At 39.1% G+C, this 23,412-nt stretch overlaps 1 protein-coding gene across 1 annotated transcript in view; it reads left to right on the top strand.

Moving 5' to 3' along the window:
* MACROD2 (mono-ADP ribosylhydrolase 2) overlaps positions 1-23,412 on the top strand; it is a 1,298,181-nt gene that overhangs the window by 1,269,306 nt on the left and 5,463 nt on the right. Inside the window, exons 13-14 of the mRNA XM_032419411.1 lie at positions 11,350-11,427; positions 19,519-19,587. Of these exons, the coding sequence (XP_032275302.1) occupies positions 11,350-11,427; positions 19,519-19,580 (140 nt within the window). The 3' untranslated portion in view covers positions 19,581-19,587. The remainder of the gene's footprint in view (positions 1-11,349; positions 11,428-19,518; positions 19,588-23,412) is intronic.

A 23,412-nucleotide genomic window follows, 5' to 3' on the forward strand; every position in this document is an offset into this window, starting at 1 on the left:
TAGGGATCTCTTGGTTGTCAAAATTCTGGGACAAGCAAGGCGTTCCTGACTATAGGAGAGACCAGGATGCCTTAGTCAAGATCATCAACTAGACAAAAGCAAAATTCAGCAGTCAGGAGTCAATCAAGCTGTAAAGCAACAGGCCAGTTAAGATGCTCAGCATCCATGGGTTCAAGAAGAGGACTGGGCAGCCCAGTGATGTCAGCCCCAGGAAGCTAGTGCTACAGCATGAATCCAGGGAGACTCTCGAAGCCTGGAGGATGACATCATCACAGACCCAACCACTGTTGATTGACCATCCCCTTTAGTCCTAGGGCCTTCAGATCCTCTGGTGCCCAAGGAGGCCATGAAACTTACATTGCTCACGTTTAGAATCTTCTCCCTGAATTCCATCATGCACTTCTAACCCCAAGGGTAGGAGTTCCAGAGTGACATTAACCTGGCTTTCCAGATTAAAGAGTATACAGAATGAGCCTATCTTTAAAAGGATAATCAAACCACCAAGCTTGAAGTCTAAAATATCTGGCAGAGAAACATGGCCCATGCTCCAGGGCCCTGCAGACCCCGTGGGAGGGGAGAGCCTTAGCACACCATCATTTCTACCGGGGCTACTGCCACTGAGCACAGAGAAGTCCCTGGCATCTGACAGGGACTTATTTTCTTCAATGTGAGTAAGTTTGTGCTACCTTCCCCCACCCAAGCCATCTTAGGGATGTGAAAGACATTCAAGTCCATTGCCTTCAAATGGATTAGCATCCCAAATTCCAGTCTTATTTCAGCTTTCGCACCACTGTCACTAGTGTCGGGCGAAGTATTAGAAACATCCCGGGAGTGGAGTTAGGAGAAATTTTAGTTCTCACGTCATAGTTGGGTGGGCTGGGGCAACCGTGCCACTTCTCTGAGTCCCATATCCACATCTGTGAAAAGGTTTGGTTGGACTAGTATATGGTCAAAGGTCTTTTTTATTCCTTGAGGAATGCAGTCCTATTCAGACAAGAAGAAATAACATAGACCTACAACCTAAAAGGGGAATAAAGCCCCTCTTAAACAGAAGAAGTTGGCAAACATAACATTGACTTCTCACAGGTAACTGAATTCTCTTTAGTAAAAGCCTTCTGACTGAGTTTAATAGCAGTTACATATTTAGTGGTTATGGCCTAGACATTCTTTTAGGGTGCGTGTGTGTGTGTGTGTGTGTGCGCGCGCGCGTTTGCTCTGGTAGTGACAAACACTCAGAAGGCATAAAAATGAGTGTATTCACTAAAAAAAAAAAAAAAAAAAAAGGCATAAATATGGTTAAATCCAAAGAAACTCAAAGATTTAGATCCAGGTATCTGTAATAGGGCTTCGTGAAGAAAAGCTGAATGGAAAATGGGTTTGAGTTTAATACCAGGTGTGTTTGAAAACTTTTCCTAGTAGGAAAAATAGTATGATTTTTTTTTTTGAAGCTAAAAGAATTGGTGTTAGGGGCCAAGACCAGAAATGGAATTATTGTAGCAGAACTGAACGTACTTACTTACAGTTCAGAGCCCTCTGATAACCATCCTCTGGTGCTTCTGTAAATCTGCTAGTTATTTCTTGGATGTAGCTTTCTTCCTGGGTATAGATTTCTAGTACTTTGGTCATGGACAAATGTGATGCAGTAAGTCTTATTAAATGTTCAGAATAAATTGTGCTATTTAGGAAAATGTAGCATACAAAAAGGGCAAAATCTAGTGGAAATAATTAAGGAGTCTATAATTAAGGATACATAGGATTAAATTATTCTTTGACTCAAGAGCTATATACTTAATTGTGCAGGATTTCAACCAACAGTCAGAGGCACTTTCTTTCAGGAGCCTTAGGTGTATGATGAAGTTTCTGAGAAGCCAGCTTTGGTTATTGCCAGCAGTAAGTTCCTTCCTTATGAAAGATTCCAAATAAAGAACCATTGAAAAGCCCAAAGCTGCCCCACTGTGGCTCCTTGCGTAGTTAAAACCCTATTAGAGTGAAAGAATCAAGAGACTCCTCTGGAAAAAATACGTATCTCCGTGTTCACTAGGACCCTGCTGTGTGCAGATTTATCTGGTTGCTGTAGAGAAACAAAGTTGTGTGATGGTGTGTGGGGGAGTTTGAGAGACACCCAATTTGTATTATTCCTGCTGGAAAGACCCTAATCTGAGACCAGCGCCGGCAGCCCCTGGCTCAGAAGAGCCTCCTTGTAGTCTCCATTCCTGCCGGGCCCTGGAGGGGATGGGGAATGCATAGAGGCCGAATGAGAATTAGATGCTTAATTGGGGACTGGAAAAGGGAAAGAAAAAGCCAGACTTGTAGAATGTGATCAGCATCTAGCTCAGTTAAGCCAAACATGACAGCCATGACATGGTTGTGATCATGTACAGAGGAACTTGAACTGCCTTTTAGAATTTGTGGGAGCAGCACAACCAGCAGGGGGCCGGGGGTGGGGTGGTGGAGGAAGAGTAAAAAGGGAGCGGCCAAAGGTAGTCTGGCTGAAGATGTGAAAAGCTGATTCCTTCAGATGTTTTATAGACAAGAGATATTTCTACCTATCCAAATGCTTAGCATGGGTGCAAAACATCTGAAACTGATTCAGCCATCGGGCTCCAGCTTACATGCCATCTGCTTGTGCTCCAAGATTTTTCTTTACTCCCTTCAGAAAAGGTGAATCACTCTCTCCTTTGTGCCTCTGCAGTTCTTGGTAATAACATCACTTAGCTTGCAAGCAGTTAACTTCCCCCCCCGCCACCCGCCCTGTCTCTTTGTAGCTCTCTCTCTCTCTCTCTTTCTCAACTAGCTTGTGAACTTCATGAAGGCAGCAATATGCCTCATTCATTTTGTCCCCCAGCCCATGGTAGGCACTGAAATATCTGGTGGCTTTTTTTTTTTTTTTTTTTGCTTTTCTTACTAAATATTGGGTTTTTCTGTAGAGTAGTTATTTGGACAATAACCAATGATGAATTTCCAAACCATTCTCAAATGACTGTATGGAGACACATCCTCTGGTAGAACATAAAAGAATTTGTGTACATCGTGATCTCATGCCCACCCCCAGCTCCTGCCACTGCCTTTCATCTCCTACTAAAGACAGCTTCTGATTTTGATTAGAATAGAATATTCCCAATTAATACATGAAGAAGTGTGTTGCCACGGAAAGGGTATCTTGTAGAAACATGTGAATTTTCCACCTGCGTGACCCTGTCAGCTTAATCGTTCATTATTTGACTGTGGAGAGGGAGCCATGGGTGTATGTGTACAATGTTTGTCCAAGTGATCAAAAGAGGTAGTATGGTCAAGTAGCAGCTTTAGCATGGAGGTTTTTGGGAGAAAGTAGATTAGGTAGGGGACAGATGGTTTATAATTATACCTTTGTCCCAAAGAAGTATGAACTAAATAGAAATCAAGTATATCAGTCTGCTCAAGCTGCCATACCATAGTACCATAGATAAATAATGGAAATTAATTTTCTTAGAGTTCTAGAGGCTGGGAAGTCCCAGTTCAAGGTGTGGGCCAATTTGATTTCTGGTGGGAGCTCTCTTTCTGGCTTGTAGATGGCCTCCTTCTCACTGTGTCCTCACATGACAGAGATCTCTCTCTCTCTTTGTCTTTCTCTTCTTATAAGGCCACAGCCCTATCAGATTAGGGCCTCAACATTATTTAACCACAGTTATCTCCAGAAAGGCCCTATCTCCAAATATAGGTACATCGGGGATTGGAGCTCCAACATATGAATTTGGAGGGACATAAACTTTCAGGCTATAACATCAAGTCTATAATCAGGACTGTCATTTGATAAATACTCCTAAAACCAGCTGCTGACAAAGGTTAAGTGTGTGTGACATGTGTAGGGAATACTCAGTCACACAAATCAAAGCAGTCTGTGCACCTAGTCTTGGGTTTAAGATGACGGTGTGAAGTCAGATTTCAAACCTCACTCTCCCCCAAGTAACAATACGAAAGGAGATAAATAAAATAAACAAAGGAAGAACACCAACAAAATCAGTAATCAGACAAAAGAATGAACTGGTAACTAACAAAAGAAAAGGTACATTTTCAGAAATGCTGAAAGCATGAGCCTGGTGTTGCTCCAGCCTACCCCCTAAATCTACTAGGCTCAGAAATAACCCTGAATAGGATCTTACTAGCTACCATTTACCTTCCCAACTGGGAGAGGAGCAGCCCAAAGGAAATTTCCACAAAAGTATATAGTCAGCCATGAACACCTTTTATTCCTCCCTTCCCTGAAGAGACAGGAAAACCCTCTGTAATTCTCCATTTCAATTATCTCCTGCTGGGAGTAAAATGGGAGAAGAAAAGCAGACCAGTAACAAAAGCCTAGAACTAATTACCTCTAGCAGAAACCAGGAATTTCACCAAATAGAAAACAAAAGAGAAAATCGGTAAGGCAAGATCTTGGGGCGCCTGGGTGGCTCAGTTGGTTAAGCATCTGACTTAGGCTCAGGTAGTGATCTCAGGGTCCTGGGATCCAGCCCAGTGTAGACTGCCCCCCCCCACTCAGCGGGGAATCTACTTCCCCCTCTCCTTCTGTCCCTCCTCGACCCCTGTTCAGTGATCTCTCTCAAGTAAATAGATGGAATCTTTAAAAAAAAAAAAAAAAAGATAAAATCTTCTGAGTGTGCAAGAAGCAAGGAGGAGGAGCTTGAGAGCCCCTAGTGAAGCCTCCATGAAGAAGGACTTGCCCTCCCTATCCAAGGAGTCTGTGTAGCGTTCTTGTGGAGTTTATTCCCTGGTTTGGGAGGCTGAGACAAAAACAAAAACAAACACACAAACAGAAACAGCAAAAAAGAATAGAAAAGCTCCAAGATGGTCTGCCTGTCTATCTCTCTGTCTCTCTCTCTTTTGCTTGAGAAATCCAGAATAACTAATGTGGTAAATAGCTCTGGCTACTTTGCCCCTCCTAAAGAAAGTCCTCAAAAGAAAACACTCTTCTAGGTAGCTCCTGAAGGACCAACAGGCCATAGATAACTTTGAGAAAGAAGAAGCATGTTAGTGAATATGTGTTACACATCTCACCCTGCAAGCACTCAGAAGCCATGACAGAGAGGAGGAATGTAGGAAGCCAGTGAGCATGCAAGCCAGCAAAACACAGATGAAGAAGCTATTGTGGAACAAAGCATAACTCCAGACAAAGATTAAAATTCCGTATAACAGGTATAAAAGAACGTCAAAAGAACATTAAAGATCTTGAAGTTAAGGTGATAAAATGGCATAATGATCTGAAATGTAAGCATGAAGGAAACACATTTTCAACCATTAGTAAAATAAATCAATTAAGAACAGCAAAGACCAAGTTACTGACAAAGAAAAAAGGCTTGAGATGATCACAGTGAAAAAGAACACAGAAACCCTAAAACAATTCGAGAAAAAATGGTATATAGAAGAGAGAGGGAATAAATTGTTCTATGTGGGAACAGGTGGTATCCCTGAAATATAGAAGTCAACATATAGAAGAGAAAACTCCCTAAAATGAAGGGAAAACTGATGATCTAATGGGCAGACCATGTTCCAAAAAATCAATACAGAAATCTCCCCACAGAACACATCTTTAACAAATTAATTAATTTAATTAACATTAATAAATAAATTAAAGAATTAATATGTGTTTAAAAAAACTAGGCACAAATCAAGCTCATGACTTTATAGCTATGATTGCTATGGGACAAAATTAAGAAGCAATGTCAGGACTGAGTCGATTAAAATGTATTATTAAGAGAGGTAACTATCACCATAATAATGTGGCATAGCAAGCCATCTTCAATCTCATGGGCTTAGAACAATAATCAGCTATCTTTTGTTCATGGATATGAGAATCAGCTACATTTAGTGTGGGTTCGGAAGGAAGCCAGGCTGTGAGTTGAATCCAGGTCATACTCTCCTTGGGTCAACTGCTCCCTAAAGCATGTTCCTCTTAGGGTAAAAGTCAGGAAGGAGTATGAGAGGCCAAACCCCAACTATACAAATGTATTTCAAGTCTCTGTTTGACTCACGTCTCCTAATATCCCAATGGCCAAAGGAAATTCCATGGCCAAGTCCAATGTCAAAGGACAGTGACATAGACTCCCATGGTGGTAGAAGATAGGAAATGAATATTTCTGCATAATCATCTAATCCACCACATTAATGGTGAGGTTGGAAGATAGATAAGGCAAAAGTTGTCAAGATGGTTCAAGAATACCACCTTAATTTGGGTCAATATCAACCACTTTAAATCCAGACAGGCCCTGCTTTCTATGGCTGTCATGACACCTATGTAACTACATACTCTGAGAAATAATTATTTGTCATTCTATTTGTTGCATGGATTTTATTGTCAATACAAATCTCAAAAGAAAAAGTTGAAGGATCCTCCAACATCTCTCCATGTTTATGTATTAAAAATCTGGTTAACTGCATTCTATGAGCATCTCAGTATCTTTTCTTTATGATGAGACCTGCTTAATTTATTACTTTTTATGTAATACAACTGACCTACAAAAGGTTACCATAATCAGGGTTTAGAGGAGGACAGTTGCTGTTGGTAATTGAAAATGAAAAAGGTACTGAATGTCCCAGACACTTTCTATTTTAGCATCTTTCATCTCCTGCTAGGAGCCCTGAAATGTACCTCTTGTTTGTGTTCCAAGCAGTAGCAATCAAAGTGGGGGGAGGGACAGGCAGACTGGAATAAACAAGCTGTAGAGGCCATTTTTGTTTTGATCATATTCTGTTGTCTATATGAAATGGACTCATTTCTCTGGGGCACTCAGTTACATTGCCCAGGAGGGTAAAAGCTGATAGGATAATACCAGTTCCACACCACACACGTCAGAGTAACAAATGTCTGTCATTCCTCTCCCTCTTCCCAAATACATCACACACACACACACACACACTTGCACAACTCACTGCACACAGTCCTATATTCATACCATATGCACATATCCTGCATACTCATGATATTAAATTAATTAATAATGTCTATCAAACATACTTTGTGTTTTGGAAGCAGATCTGACAGATGATGCCGCTGCTTGAATGAAGCAATATAGAGAGCTACAACTTTGATTTCTGTTTTTATCTCTCTGTGTCATGGATCTCAAACCTGCCATTGCATCTCATGCTAATTTGTGCTGATATGGTGACATAACCTGAGATTTCTCATATGAATGTTTTGTATTACAAAATAATAAGGTTGAAAAGACAAAACGTAAGGCAAGCACCTTAAATGTTCACTATTTTTTGATCTGCCTTTTGGGTTTTGCTTTCTTCAACTTCTTCCTTTGTCTCTCACTCAATTCTTAATCATTTTCATTGAGCATTGTTTAATTGACTAGCATCCTGCCTATTGATAAAAAGTTCTCCATGATGCCACAGGGGTTTCTCCAAAGTAATATCACCAAAGGGTTATTATCATTGATGGTAATGACCTTGAAAGAGATTTCACAAAAGAATCAGCCACAGGTACCTTTAGATCCCATTACAAAAAACAACCCTGAAGGGAAAGTAAGGGAAGTAATGTTTAGTGTCAGGTCAATTAATTTCCCTTTCAGAGTAATCATTTCTTATAAAAAATAACAATACTGTTATGTGTTAATTAGTTCTGATGGTGTCTCAGAGAGTTAAACAAGGAGTTAGGACATTTTATAAGTTAGACAAGGAGTTAGAACATTCTGTAGTCATTTTAATAATGAAAAAGCCAATAATAATGAAAAAGCCAATAATAATGTAAAAGTCATTCAAAAAATTAAGTGACTAACAAAATATCCTCTTATGACATATTTGTTTGTGTCTTGCCCATTTTCTATTGGGTTCCCTGTTTCTCCTCTGTTATTTTGTATATTTGTTTCTTTTTATTCAGTGCAGGAGTCAGTAATATATATCACAAATATCTTCTTCCACTCTGGCTTATTTTTTACTTTCTTAATGTTAAGTGTGTTTCCATAAATCAATGATGCTAACTTTAGTGTTGTCCAGATTATCAGTCTCTTCCCTGATGGTTATTGTTTTGTTTTTCCTGTGTAAGAAATTTTTGCCTAATGATGTGAAGGTTTTTTCCAAGTTACCTTTCACACTTAGTTCTAAAATTTACCTGTAATTGATTTTTGAGTATGGTGAAAACTATTCCTTCAGTGTAGGTCTACTGTTTTTGTCCCTGAACAAATTATGATTCTTCTTACCTGAAATTATTTTATTTCAAATTCAAATTTGAAAGGCACTTTTGTTTGGTATGAAATTTTACGCTGGTGATCTTTCATTTAGCACTTTGAAGATGCCATTGCATTGTTTCTGCCTTCCATTATTTTTGCTGAGAAGGCATCTGTAAGTCCTGTCATTGCTATTTTGATGTACACTAGATAATTTTATATTTTTTCTTTAACATTGGTTTTCAGCAGTTTTACGACTGGCCTGACTGAAATTTGCTTTGCATTAATTCTGCTTGGAGATCAGAGCACTTTTAAAACAGTAGTTTGATATCCCATTAATTTGGGGAAATTAGCCATTATATCTTAAATATTGCTTTTGCCACATTACACATTGGATACTCATATGTCTACTAACTCTTTTCTATATTTTTCATCTGTACTTTATATTTTCTTCTAATCTAGTTTTCAGTTTACTAATCCCTTCTTTGGCTGTGTCTAATGGCTGCCAAATGCACCTACTGAGTTAATAACTTCAATTATAGTATATTTTCCAGTTCTGGAATTTACATCTGACATTTTAAATAGTGTCTAGTTATCTGATAAACTTTTTTGCCATGGAAATTCCCCAAATTGGCATCTAATTCTTAAACATATTAATCACTATTTTAAAATTCTGTCTATGATATCTAGATCTCTAACATGTCTCTATATGTTGTCTTATTCTCTTGATTTTCAGTGATTAGTTCTTGTTCTTCTGGAATGCCAGGTAATTTTTTATTGAGTGCTGGACACTGTGTGTGAATAACTGTAGAGATAGCTTGAGGCTCTGGGTGGTTTTATCTCATTTTGGAAAGGATTTATTTTTGCTTCTGACAGGCCAGTAGGATTGAGCAGAGCACTGCCATATAATCAGGGATTGAATTGATTAAAAACAGGACTTCAGTTTTTTTAAGAGCTGGTCTATATCAAGTTCATCCTTGCCCCCAGAATATAGCCCTTCAGGTGCCCACAAAAGACTTGAGATGCTTTTCTAGGCACCTCTTCCTTGGTTAGCCCTGATCTCCAAGTTTTGCCCCTCCCCACCCCTCAGGCCTCATAAGACATCTGGAGACTCTGTTCAACTTGTTGGCACATGTGGAATGTCAGACTCAGCATTTTATACCTCCTCAAGCTTGTGCTGTATTGATGGCTCTCTAATGAGTGAAAATAGTTTCTTAAATAATCTCTCCAGTGTTTCTAACTGTTACTGGTAGAAGGGTTAGTCTACATCATGATAATTCACCTTAGGCTGAAATCCCTTTCTCAGTGTAATTTCAATTTGCATTTCTTTCATTATGAGCAAAGTGAATCATCTTTCACATGACTACAGGCCATTTTTATTTATTTATTTTTTTATGAACTGTCTGTTAAATTTCTTGCTCAACTTTCTACCCAGAATATTTTTTTAGAAGTACTTTAAATATTAAAGATATTAACCCTTCATCTATAATAAAAGGTATAAGTATTTTTCCTCAATTTATAATATTCTTCTTCTAAACATTTCTTATGGTATTTTTTCCATCCAAAAACTTATTATGTTTATATAAAATCAAATATTTCCATTTTTTCCTTATTCTATTTTGAAGCATAATTAACCAAGATTTCCTGCTCTTAGGCTTAGAGAAATCCATCAGTGATTTCATCTGTAATTGTGCCTAGAGGAATGTGTTGATGAGAAATTGAAAATGGTCCACTTTCTAGAATTGGTGGAGTGAGAAAGAATATGATATGGTTTTAGGTCCAGTTGGAAGGTTCAAGTTTTATTTTCCCTTTCCAAACCTCATCCTCAGGGACTAATGAAAACAACTTATGGGCACAGTTACTTTCACTTGTAGGCTTGGGATCAATCGGTCATTTCTTTTCTTCTGTTATCCTTTTCCTGATTTCTCTCATCTACCTTCATCTCATCAAAGTTACTTCTACACTGACATTTCGCAAATACCCACATCCCTATTCACAATTCGCTTCCTCAGGACTGGATGCAAAAGCTTGTTTGGCATCTCCACTTATGTGGCTCTGCACTTCAGACTTCAAATCTAAAATGGCTTTCTTCATCTTCCCCCACTCTGCTTGTTTTATATGTCTTCAAGTACTAACCTTCCTACCGTTCATCCACCAAGGTTCAGAGATCGGTCATCATTGAGTCATACTTCATGATTGTCAGCTTCAGTAAATCATTGCCAAGAGTGCAAGTTCTGTCTTTGAAGATACCTTCCTTTGAAGAGATTATAAACTGGATCTTTACCATCCTTGCTTCATCCTCACCAACAGCACACCAAATTTAACATGCTCCGAGCTCAATAAGTACTCATGTAATGAAAATGCACCCAACCTTCCACTTTAAAAAAGTATAGAAATAATAAAAATTTTGAAGTTATGGATTGCCAGACCTTTATCTGTATCTATATTTCTAAATGTCCTTGGTCTTCAAGTTGTGAAAATGTAATAGATATTTATCTAAGATGGAAGATGTTATTGTCCTTTAGGCTATCTGGGAAATTTCTCACAATAAGAAAAAACAACCCACTTACTACTACATTGAAGCATGTTGTATAGCTTCAGCCACAGTAAATGGATGACAAGCCCTCTGAAGCTGTGCAAAATAGAGATCAATCACAACAGAAATTAACTAAAGACTTGATCCTCAGCAATTGAAAATGGCAGCATCTGAGACCATCTCCTAGGAAACCATCTAAGCCATTCATTTTGTGTTTAAACAAAAAGACCTCACTGCCCGGGAAATGAATATTTCAGCTTTCAGGCATGCCTAAGGCAAAACAGGTTTTTTTTTTTCCCTTTTCTCTTCAAAGGTTAAGCTACATAAACTTACACACACACAAACACACACACACGCAAACATTTCCCTAAATTTAAATTGTAGGTTGTTCTGATTAAACCAAGTTTTCCTGCTTTCATGCTACCAGATTTTTAATTTGAGAAATTGTGTATGTATGTATGCGATTATCTCAGAAATTAAAGAGAATTTAGATGACAGCGCTAAAGAATTCAGGCAGCTCAACCCACTATTTCCTCCCTTAACCTTTTCTGCAAAAGAAGTTGAATCCTGGGAGTATTTTTAAATTTAAGAGGGCAATGGAGGGTGACAGAACAATTGGCAGTCAGGCTGTTCTAATTCTCTATTAATCAAGGACTATCTTCTTTCTTTCAGCTCAAGGCGAGGACACACCTAGAGTTCCTGTGCAAAGCGAAGGCTCTGGCTACACAGAAAACTCTCCAAGTCCTGATGGTAAGTTCTGAGCTATTTGAGCTCATGCAAACTACAAATCTGACACATTTTCTGTATGTATTCTAGGATTAAAGGAGCTATCTATTCTATGAAGCAACATATTCAGTTAGAACAAGGTAAAGTTCAAAAACCATGTTCTACTAGGAACTAATAAAATTAGCAGACTTTAAAAAAAAAAAAACTGATGCTAGCTATTTTAGAACACTATGTGCTTCAGGTTAATCACACCTTGTAATTTGGAGGCCATAGTGGGTAATTCCAAGGGTAAACTGGACTGAAGTTCAACTGGTGAACTTTATGGGAGTATCACTTACGACCACAAAAAGTACTTGCTCAAAGTTAGCCCTGCTCTATAGGGACTCAGGGAAACATTCAGGAGAGCTCCGGCTTGAGTTTGGGCTAAGGTTATCTTGGACCTTCATCACTTTACCTCACTATATCACTTCAGATGGCTTGGCCAAAAACACAGTGGATCTTTAAAAGCACCTTAGAAATCAGTTTACAAAAGTCTGTCTTTATTTACATCTCATTTTGAAGGCATCTGAATACTCTGAGCCTAAAGAATATAAATATACCCTCTCCCTGTATAATGATGCTGGGAATGCTTTGAAATATTACTTGCGGGCACCTGGGTGGCTCAGTCGTTAAGCGTGTGCCTTCGGCTCAGGTCATGATCCCAGGGTCCTGGGATCGAGTCCCACATCGGGCTCCCTGCTCGGCAGGAAGCCTGCTTCTCCCTCTCCCACTCCCCCTGCTTGTGTTCCTGCTCTCGCTATCTCTCTGTCAAATAAATAAATAAAATCTTTAAAAAAAAAATATTACTTGCATTCAAAAAACGATTATTTGGGAATATATGATTTAATAAATATTTGATTCCACCATCCCCCAGAGCTCAGGAAAACCAAAATCAGTTGGTGATCAACCGTTCATGTATACCTTGCTATTTGGTTCATTTTATCGAAAGACAAAAAGCAACTTACTTCAAATTGATAATGACCTTGGCAAAAATTCAACTGGTAAAAGTTACTTGGTGAATTTACTTGGTGGTTGTAAATAGAGTTTTCTGTACTAGGTATTCCACCCTGGTAGAAGCTTTTCATCACCTAAATTTCCTCCCTTCATCATAACCCTTCCATACAAACGGATTTTTTTTTTAACTCATAGGTTGCATTACCTAGGAGAATAATGTTTTTCAACCTCAGATCCATTAAAGGCTACCACATGTTAGTCATGCTCAGTTGAATGAAACCCGCCGCAGCCTGGTTGTGACATTATAGACATGGTTCATAACGAGTTCTTTACAAAACATGTTCTGAAGCATAGCAGGCCCATACGATGCTCATTGAATAAAAGGGAAATAAACATGGAAAATACTAAGATTTACTCCTCGCTCTGAGATTCTCCATGCATATTATAGGCTCTCAGAAGGTTCAGCTGTAAAGAAACTTACCAACATTGTTTACCATTGCTTTTCCCAAACCTATTTGATCATGAGAAGCTATTTATTAATAGGTTTCGGGACCAGTGACCCTTGGGTTGGAGGAAGAAACAGAGAAGGGGTGCTTTCCTATATTTTATTCTGCACACTACCTCACGGAGATGGGCGACCTTACAGTAATTTTGTAGACCAAGCTGGAAAGTACATGCATTATTCTCCTTATATAGGTAGCTTTGCTGCATCTGGCCAGTTTACACCTGGGGCTTAGAAAAAGAAACCCAGAAACCCAGGATAGTTTGTAGGTGGAACAGAGACCTTTTTTTTTCCCTATTTTTTTAAATTTTTTTTATTGTTATGTTAATCACCATACATTACATCATTAGTTTTTGATGTACTGTTCCATGATTCATTGTTTGTGCATAACATACAGTGCTCCATGCAGAATGTGCCCTCTTTAATACCCATCACCAGGCTAACCCATCCTCCCACCCCCTTCCCCAATAGAACCCTGTTTGTTTTTCAGAGTCCATCATCTCTCATGGTTCGTCTCCCCCTCCGAATTCCCCCCCTTCATTCTTCCCCTCCTGCTATCTTCTTCTTCTTCTTTTTTTTTTTCTTAACATATATTATATTATTTGTTTCAGAGGTACAGATCTGTGATTCAACAGTCTTGCACAATTCACAGTGCTCACCATAGCACATACCCTCCCCATTGTCTATCACCCAGCCACCCCATCGCTCCCACCCCCCACCACTCCAGCAACCCTCAGTTTGTTTCCTGAGATTAAGAATTCCTCATATCAATGAGGTCATAGGATACATGTCTTTCTCTGATTGACTTATTTCGCTCAGCATAATACCCTCCAGTTCCATCCACGTCGTTGCAAATGGCAAGCTCTCATTCCTTTTGATGGCTACATAATATTCCATTGTATATCTATACCACATCTTCTTTATCCATTCACCTGTCGATGGACATCTTGGCTCTTTCCACAGTTTGGCTATTGTGGACATTGCTACTATAAACATCAGGGTGCACGTACCCCTTTGGATCCCTACATTTGTGTCTTTGGGGTAAATACCCAGTAGTGCAATTGTTGGGTTGTAGGGCAGCTCTATTTCCAACTTTTTGAGGAACCTCCATACTGTTTTCCAGAGTGGCTGCACCAGCTTGCATTCCCACCAACAGTGTAGGAGGGTTCCCCTTTCTGCGCATCCCCGCCAACATCTGTTGTTTCCTGGCTTGTTCATTTTAGCCATTCTGACTGGTGTGAGGTGGTATCTCATTGAGGTTTTGATTTGGATTTCCCTGATGCCGAGTAATGTTGAGCACTTTTTCATGTGCCTGTTGGCCATTTGGATGTCTTCTTTGGAAAAATGTTTGTTCATGTCTTCTGCCCATTTCTTGATTGGATTCTTTGTTCTTTGGGTGTTGAGTTTGATAAGTTCTTTATAGATTTTGGATACTAGCCCTTTATCTGATATGTCATTTGCAAATATCTTCTCCCATTCGGTTGTCTTTTGGTTTTGTTAACTGTTTCTTTTGCTGTGCAAAAGCTTTTTATCTGATGAAGTCCCAATAGTTCATTTTTGCCCTTGCTTCCCTTGCCTTTGGCGATGTTTCTAGGAAGAAGTTGCTGCGGCTAAGGTCAAAGAGGTTGCTGCCTGTGTTTTCCTTTAGGATGTTGATGGACTCCTGTCTCACATTGAGGTCTTTCAACCATTTGGAGTCTATTTTTGTGTGTGGTGTAAGGAAATGGTCCAGTTTCATTCTTCTGCACATGACTGTCCAATTTTCCCAACACCATTTGTTGAAGAGACTGTCTTTTTTCCATTGGGCATTCTTTCCTGCTTTGTCAAAGATTAGTTGACCATAGATTTGAGGGTCCATTTCTGGGCTCTCTATTCTGTTCCATTGACCTATGTGTCTGTTTTTGCGCCAGTACCATACCGTCTTGATATGACAGCTTTGTAGTAGAGCTGGAAGTCCGGAATTGTGATGCCGCCAGCTTTGCTTTTCTTTTTCAACATTCCTCTGGCTATGCGGGCTCTTTTCTGGTTCCATACAAATTTTAGGATTATTTGTTCCATTTCTTTGAAAAAAGTGGATGGTATTTTGATGGGGATTGCATTAAATGTGTAGATTGCTCTAGGTAGCATTGACATCTTCACAATATTTGTTCTTCCAATCCATGAGCATGGGACATTTTTCCATTTCTTTGTGTCTTCCTCAATTTCTTTCATGAGTATTTTATAGTTTTCTGAGTACAGATTCTTTGCCTCTTTGGTTAGATTTATTCCTAGGTGTCTTATGGTTTTGGATGTAATTGTAAATGGGATTGACTCCTTAATTTCTCTTTCTTCTGTCTTGTTGCTGGTGTATAGAAATGCCACTGATTTCTGTGCGTTGATTTTATATCTGCCACTTTACTGAATTCCTGTATGAGTTCTAGCAGTTTTGGGGTGGAGTCTTTTGGGTTTTCAATATAAAGTATCATATCATCTGCAAAGAGTGAGAGTTTGACTTCTTTGCCAATTTGGATGCCTTTGATTTGTTTTTGTTGTCTGATGGCTGGGGCTAGGACTTCTAATACTATGTTGAATAGCAGTGGTGATAGGGACATCCCTGCTGCATCTTGACCTTAGGGGGAAAGCTCTCAGTTTTTCCCCATTGAGAATGATACTCGCTGTGGGTTTTTCATAGATGGCTTTTATGATATTGAGGTATGTACCCTCTATCTCTATACTCTGAAGAGTTTTGATCAAGAGGGGCGCCTGGGTGGCTCAGTCGTTAAGCGTCTGCCTTCAGCTCAGGTCATGATCTCAGGGTCCTGGGATCGAGCCCCACATCGGGCTCCCTGCTCCGTGGGAAACCTGCTTCTCCCTCTCCCACTCCCCCTGCTTGTGTTCCCTCTCTCGCTGTGTCTCTCTCTATCAAATAAATAAATAAAATCTTTAAAAAAAAAAAAAGTTTTGATCAAGAAAGGATGCTGTACTTTGTCAAATGCTTTTTCTGCATCTTTTGAGAGAATCATATGATTCTTTTCTTTCTTTTGTTTATGTATTGTATCACGTTGACTGATTTGTGGATGTTGGACCAACCTTACAGCCCAGGGATAAATCCCACTTGGTCGTGGTGAATAATCCTTTTAATGTATTGTTGGATCCTATTGGCTAGTATTTTGGTGAGAATTGTTGCATCCATGTTCATCAAGGATATTGGTCTATAATTCTCTTTTTTGATGGGGTCTTTGTCTGGTTTTGGGATCAAGGTAATTGTGGCCTCATAAAATGAGTTTGGAAGTTTTCCTTCCATTTCTATTTTTTGGAACAGTTTCAGAAGAATGGGTATTAATTCTTCTTGAAATGTTTGGTAGAATTCCCCTGGGAAGCCATCTGGCCCTGGGCTTTTGTTTGTTGGGAGATTTTTGATGACTGCTTCAATTTCCTTACTGGTTATAGGTCTGTTCAGGTTTTCTATTTCTTCCTGGTTCAGTTTTGGTAGTTGACACATCTCTAGGAATGCATCCATTTCTTCCAGGTTATCTAATTTGCTGGCATAGAGTTCCTCATAATATGTTCTTATAATTGTTTGTATTTCTTTGGTGTTGGTTGTGATCTCTCCTCTTTCATTCATGATTTTGTTGATTTGGGTCCTTTCTCTCTTCTTTTTGATAAGTCTGGCCAGGGGTTTATCAATCTTCTTAATTCTTTCAAAGAATCAGCTCCTAGTTTCATTGATCTGTTCTACTGTTCTTTTGGTTTCTATTTCATTGATTTCTGCTCTGATCTTTATTATTTCTCTTCTCCTGCTGGGTTTAGGCTTTATTTGCTGTTTTTTCTCTAGCTCCTTTAGGTGTAGGGTTAGGTTGTGTATTTGAGACCTTTCTTGTTTCTTGAGAAAGGCTTGTATTGCTATATACTTTCCTCTTAGGACTGCCTTTGCTGTATCCCAAAGATTTTGAACAGTTGTGTTTTCATTTTCATTGGTTTCCATGAGTTTTTTTAATTCTTCTTTAACTTCCTGGTTGACCCATTCATTCTGTAGTAGGATGCTCTTTAACCTCCATGTATTTGAGTTCTTTCCAACTTTCCTCTTGTGACTGAGTTCTAGTTTCAAAGCATTGTGGTCTGAAAATAGGCAGGGAATGATCCCAGTCTTTTGGTACTGGTTGAGACCTGATTTGTGACCTAGGATGTGATCTATTCTGGAGAATGTTCCATGGGCACTAGAGAAGAATATGTATTCCATAGCTTTGGGATGGAATGTTCTGAATATGTCTATGAAGTCCATTTGGTCCAGTGTGTCATTTAAAGTCTTTATTTCCTTGTTGATCTTTTGCTTAGATGATCTGTCCATTTCAGTGAGGGGGGATGTTAAAGTCCCCCACTATTATTGTATTGTTGTCAATGTGTTTCTTTGCTTTTGTTATTAATTGCCTTATATAATTGGCTGCTCCCATGTTAGGGGCATAGATATTTACAATTGTTAGATCTTCTTGTTGGATAGACCCTTTAAGTAGGATGTAGTGTCCTTCCTCATCTCTTATTACAGTCTTTGGTTTAAAATCTAATTTGTCTGATATAAGGATTGCCACCCCAGCTTTCTTTTGGTGTCCATTAGCATGGTAAATGGTTTTCCACCCCCTCACTTTCAATCTGGGGGTGTCTTTGGGTCTAACATGAGTCTCTTGCAGACAGCATATTGATGGGTCTTGTTTTTTAATCCAATCTGATAGTCTGTGTCTTTTGATTGGGGCATTTAGCCCATTTACATTCAGGGTAAGTATTGAAAGATATGAATTTAGTGCCATTGTATTGCCTGTAAGGTGGGACTGTTACTGTATATTGTCTGTGTTCCTTTCTGGTCTATGTTGCTTTTAGGCTCTCTCTTTGCTTAGAGGACCCCTTTCAAAATTTCTTGTAGGGCTGGTTTCATGTTTGCAAATTCCTTTTTTTTTTGTTTGTTTGTCCTGGAAGCTTTTTATCTCTCCTTCTATTTTCAATGACAGCCTAGCTGGATATAGTATTCTTGGCTGCATATTTTTCTCATTTAGTGCTCTAAATATATCCTGCCAGTCCTTTCTGGCCTGCCAGGTCTCTGTGGATAGGTCTGTTGCCAATCTAATGTTTCTACCATTGTAGGTTACAGACCTCTTGTCCTAAGCTGCTTTCAGGATTTTCTCTTTGTCTCTGAGACTCGTAAGTTTTACTATTAGATGTCGGGGTGTTGACCTATTTTTATTGATTTTGAGAGGGGTTCTCTGTGCTTCCTGGATTTTGATGCCTGTTTCCTTCCCCAAATTGGGGAGGTTCTCTGCTATTATTTGCAGAGACCTGGTTTTAAAACCTTCCTCCTTGGGGAAGAGTTGGGTGGTTTGCCCTTCAATGTCATTCCCTCTTTCAAGCCTCTTTGGAGTGTGAAAACCAGTATCTGCCACTATTTTACTTTAATTGAATTTTCCTGTTTGAGAAAAAGAGCTTTGGACTGTTGATTTTGTGCAAATAAATCAAGAACACCCAAACAAGAACAAACAGAGGTTATTTATTCAGGTACGATAGCCAGGGTGTCAGCCATTATCACTTGTGTTGTGGGCTCAAAGGCAGGCAGGGAAGTGGGAAACCTTTATAGTTAAGAAGACTTCAAGCATCCTCTGACTGGAGGTTGTTGGTTGGCATGGGGAAGCTGGATTTGGGCAAACTTGAAGTGGGTGACTGGTTTGGGAACATATTTGGCTTTCTCTGGTCCTGCATTGGAATCACAGGGCAAACTAGAGTGAAGCTGGCAGTCACCGCCTAAGTCCTGATCATCCTAAGCTGATTGCTACAGAGGCTGTGGTTGGGGTGCCCAGGCTAGTTGCTGCAGAGGTTTTTTGTCAGTTATATTGTTATATATGGTCTGACCATTGTTCCCTTTGTATATTGTCTCTCCGTTTATAATATGGGCTTTGATGCTTTAAAAATATCCATCTAATTGAACCTACTGACCCTTGAAAATTTCCAGAGTGACTGCTATGCCTGCTCTGGAATACTTCTGGACAATGGCATTAATTATGCATTCTATTTTTATGCAAATGCTCGCATAGAACAATACACACAGTTAAAGTAAAAGCACATGTTTTTATCATTGCTGTGTGATCTGGTGGGATGTTTTGCTTTTCTATTGCACGGCATCCACTGCTGCTGCATGCACCCACTGGCAAGTTTACAGAGTCTATTTTGAAATTCAGACTTGAAAACCTAGCAAACCAAACAGGCCTACTGACATTGCCATTTCAGAGAGAGCTGTTTACCTCTCTACATGGCAATGATCTGTTTTGCTTTGTTTTCTTTTTCTTTTCTTAGACATCTACTAAGGCCTTTGGATTTACCTCAGGATGGTAATAAATACACCCAAAATGTCAACCCAAAAGTCTGGTATAAAATGACAACTCAGCTTCCACAGTTCTTTAAGAGGCAATTCTGCCCTCCCTGGCCTCTGCCAGTAAAAATCTACAAGAATTATTCCCCAATCTTGAATGAATACAAATGAACTGAAAAGAGGTATAAGATAGGAGATCAGGAATGTAACAACTCACAGACCATTTTAATGTGTTCAAGAGATTTGGGTTTAATAAAGATTTAACCTTTTTTGTTTTCCTTTCTGGTTACAGTTGAAATGAATAGTCAGGTTGACAGTGTAAATGACCCAACAGAGAGTCAGCAAGAAGATTAACTAATAGGTAAGTTGCCCCTGTAGTGGGATTTTCAGTTGATTAAACCAGACATGGGAAGTGTTTGTAAATGGCATATTGGATTTCCCTCAGTTCTGCCAAGTCCCACAGTGTGGCTCGGGCTAAACTTTAAAAATCTTTATACCAAATGATACAGTGGAAGGAGCCATGATAACCCCAAAAAGCCTACCATCCTTTGAGGGGAAAAGATAAGCCACAGCATATTCAAATGTGCAGTTCCCTGGTTTTCTGAGTTTTGACAACAGGAAAAAAATGTTTCCATCCATCTAACCTCCCAACCTCCTGGAGGGATCAAATTATTTCAGCAACCCCAAGCTGATTGTGAAGCATTGCTTTTCCAGAAGCTACCTGCTGAGTTGTTTAGTATATCTGTTTTTAAGCATAACACTAAATCTCTGCCCTGGAGAATGCAGAAAGGCACTTGGGTGTGTTTAGGCAGAAAGAAGCCTGATTTGTGTCGTATGCTGTCACACCACGACCTGTGGACCTGTGTGTCTGCACAGGGTTTGTTGAGTTGAATGAGCCTCAGGGAACTCCCCAAGAAAATCATAGTCTGGGTCAGATCACATTTAAGAGTTTTTCCAAATAGGGCGCCTGGGTGGCTCAGATGGTTAAGCATCTGCCTTCGGCTCAGGTCATGATCCCAGGGTCCTGGGATCGAGTCCCACATCGGGCTCCCTGCTCCTTGGGAGCCTGCTTCTCCCTCTGCTTCCTTCTCTCTCTCTCTGTCTCTCATGAATAAATAAAATAAAATCTTTTAAAAAGAAAAAAGAGTTTTTCCAAACCAACATTCTAAATCTCTCAGCAGAGACTGAAATTTATCTAAAATGATGAGCAGTCTATAACCCCTTTCCGTATCTTGAGGGCTGGTGAGAGGGATTAGAGGAGAGAAGTCAAGCTCACTATTCTGATTCCTAGCTGAAAATACTAACTGGGAAAAATCCTATGGGATAGATGAATGGTGGGTCATCCAGTGTAAAACACAATTGTGCTAGCACCATTGCCTCTCAGCACCTTCTTGCACTCCCTGCATCTTCGTGGTAGGTCTCTGCACTCACCCAGAAGACCATGTTGCACCAGACTCTTGAGCTCCAGCATCACAGCAGAATGAAGTTTGAGAATATATGAAAGTAGGCACCTGTTCTTCCCATCATGGTCTTGAACATCATTTGAAACTAAATATAATAGCATTTGTGTAACACACGTATAGCATAGGACTGCTAAAAAAATAAAACTCATACAAATATGGTCTTACATATTTTCTACATTTCCTCTTTTTTTTTAAACTTTGTTCATGTATTTAAAATTATCCTGCTAAGCTGCAGAAATGATACGGTAGAGAAGTTTCCATTAAAAAGTAATGAAGTGAGACTAAACCTGAACAATTTAAATGCAAGTTCCTCAGTGTTGCCTTACCTTTTGCCCTTTTGTTGCCAACAAACTATAGACTTCTTGTCTAGAATTTTTCTTACAGACACTATGATTTTCCTGTGTGATCAATATCTAAATAAAGTACCCAGATAAATGTTTTCCTTGGTTAATGTCAAAATATTTTCCTTGACCATAAATATGAATCAATACTTTTACCCAAATGAATAAGTTGTCAAAACTTAAAGTTCAAGATTAGTTTGAGGAAACTCAGTTCCAGGAAGGAGAAGTGACTTGCACAGGGTTACTTGGATGATCAATGGAAGTTCAGACACTCCCAGGACAAAATTATTTGATGACACCCTACTGCTCCCTAAACAATAGTGAGTTGCTAAACACAGTTGTCACAGAGAACAGTATGACCCAAGGAAATTCAGTGATCCCCACAGAAATATTTACACAGCTGAATTTATAGAGGTTATGTGGTAGTTCAAAAGGAAGAAGGAGCCTTTAGTTCTGTGCATCACACCTTCAAGGAAATTAAAGAAATACAGTGAAATCAAGTTAGAATTACAGAGTTCCAAGATATAATGCAAGAATATTTAGTGTTGTATAATTTATAATTGTAAAAAATCAGGACTATCATAAATGACAATAGGGGAATGACAGTGAATCAATAGAACACTCTGCAAATGTAAAAATAATCTTTCGACAGGTATCTGAGGTCATGTAAAAGTAGTTATATAATCTGCACCTTTGGTTCTAGAGAAACATGGCAGTCCAAATGTGGTGGTTACCAAGGTACACTTTAAGGGGATTTGTAACTTCCATTTTTACACTCTCAGAATGCTTGCCTTTGGAATCCAACAATCCTGTAAGAAGCTCAAGCTCTACTATAGAATGAGAAAGGCCTTAGGGAGAGAGATTCTGGAAACTGAGTGGCCATTTTGGATGTTCTGGCCCCAGTGGATACCTTGAGCAGATAAACTACCCAGCTGAGCCCAAGCCTATAAAATCATGAAAAATAATAAACCATTTTGCTTTTAGCCACTAAGTTTTGGGGTGGTTTGTGATGTAGCAACAGGTAACTGAAAAGGTGGGATAATGCAGAACATCTCCCAATATAAATGTTTAGAAATGAGAGATAAATTATAACAAAAAAAATGTTTAAATACACAGTTCAACTGACATGAAAGCAAAGGTGCCAGAAATAAAGAGGAATTTGAAGGCCAAAGCAATAGTGTGGTGAGCTGAAGATGGAGTTGCCCTGAGGGCTGCAGATTGGTCGTTGATGCTGAGACAGGCCCTATGGCTAGATCCTTGCATTCTAATGCCCACCTGGGACCTGGAGCCAATCAAGGGGAGATGTTAGAACTGATACTTTTACATAGATAAATCTGGGATTTCTAGCTCAAGAAGTTAACAAGGAGACTTTTTTGTCTGCCCAGAGTGCTGTGTGGGGAAGGAAAAAGGCTCCTATGACAAGTAGAAAACACAAATGCACCATGAATTCGATTTGCAAACTTATGCCACCCAAAGTTAGACAGCAATACACAGACTATATATTTAATAGTTGATTATAGACCAGTATTACTCCTGCTATAGATAACAAATGGAAATGTGAACCTATCAGTTGGAATTCCCACAGAAGAAAAAAAATTCTCTGAAGATGAATTCACAATTTTAAGACTTACAAAACACACAAGGAAGTGATCCACCATGAGTGAGAATTGGTGGGTGAAATGACAGGATGTTTAGCACTATGAAAACTTGAGAGAGTAGAAAATTCTGACGATTTTACAGAATATGTACATTTAAATGACAAAAAAGATAAAAAGCAGATATAAAACTGTAAGAAAAGGACAACACTATGAAAAATTAAGAACAATTTGGAAAAAGCCAATAAACATATAGTGATATGAATGACACATGAGGAGACATGAGGGCTGGAAGGAGAATGACCAACGTGTTTGTCTTCAGTACATGTTCTGAAAGGAGACAGTAGATAGTATTTGAAAAATAGTGGCTGAGGATTTATCGGAAATTGATAGAAGTCATGAGTTTTTAGTTAAAAGAAGAATAATAAGTCACAAGGACATGTTTAAAAAAAACCCAACACAGGCATTGCAGAATACTAGAGACAATGAGAAAAAAAGTAAAACAATTAGAGGGAAAGGAGAGTTAACCTAAAAAGAAATAAGTATGGTATGGACAGCAGGCTTCCCAACATCGGGAATTTAGTTCAGAAGATAGTAGAATAATTCTGAGTCTTCAAAACATGAGTAAAAACAACTGTCAGTATGGAGTTCTATACTAGTTTCACTATCATTTAAGAAGATAATAACTGCGGGCGCCTGGGTGGCTCAGACGGTTAAGCGTCTGCCTTCGGCTCAGGTCATGATCCCAGGGTCCTGGGATCGAGTCCCGCATCAGGCTCCCTGCTAG

This window comes from Phoca vitulina, unplaced genomic scaffold, assembly GCF_004348235.1.
Source record: "Phoca vitulina isolate PV1807 unplaced genomic scaffold, GSC_HSeal_1.0 scaffold22, whole genome shotgun sequence".
NCBI lineage: Eukaryota > Metazoa > Chordata > Mammalia > Carnivora > Phocidae > Phoca > Phoca vitulina.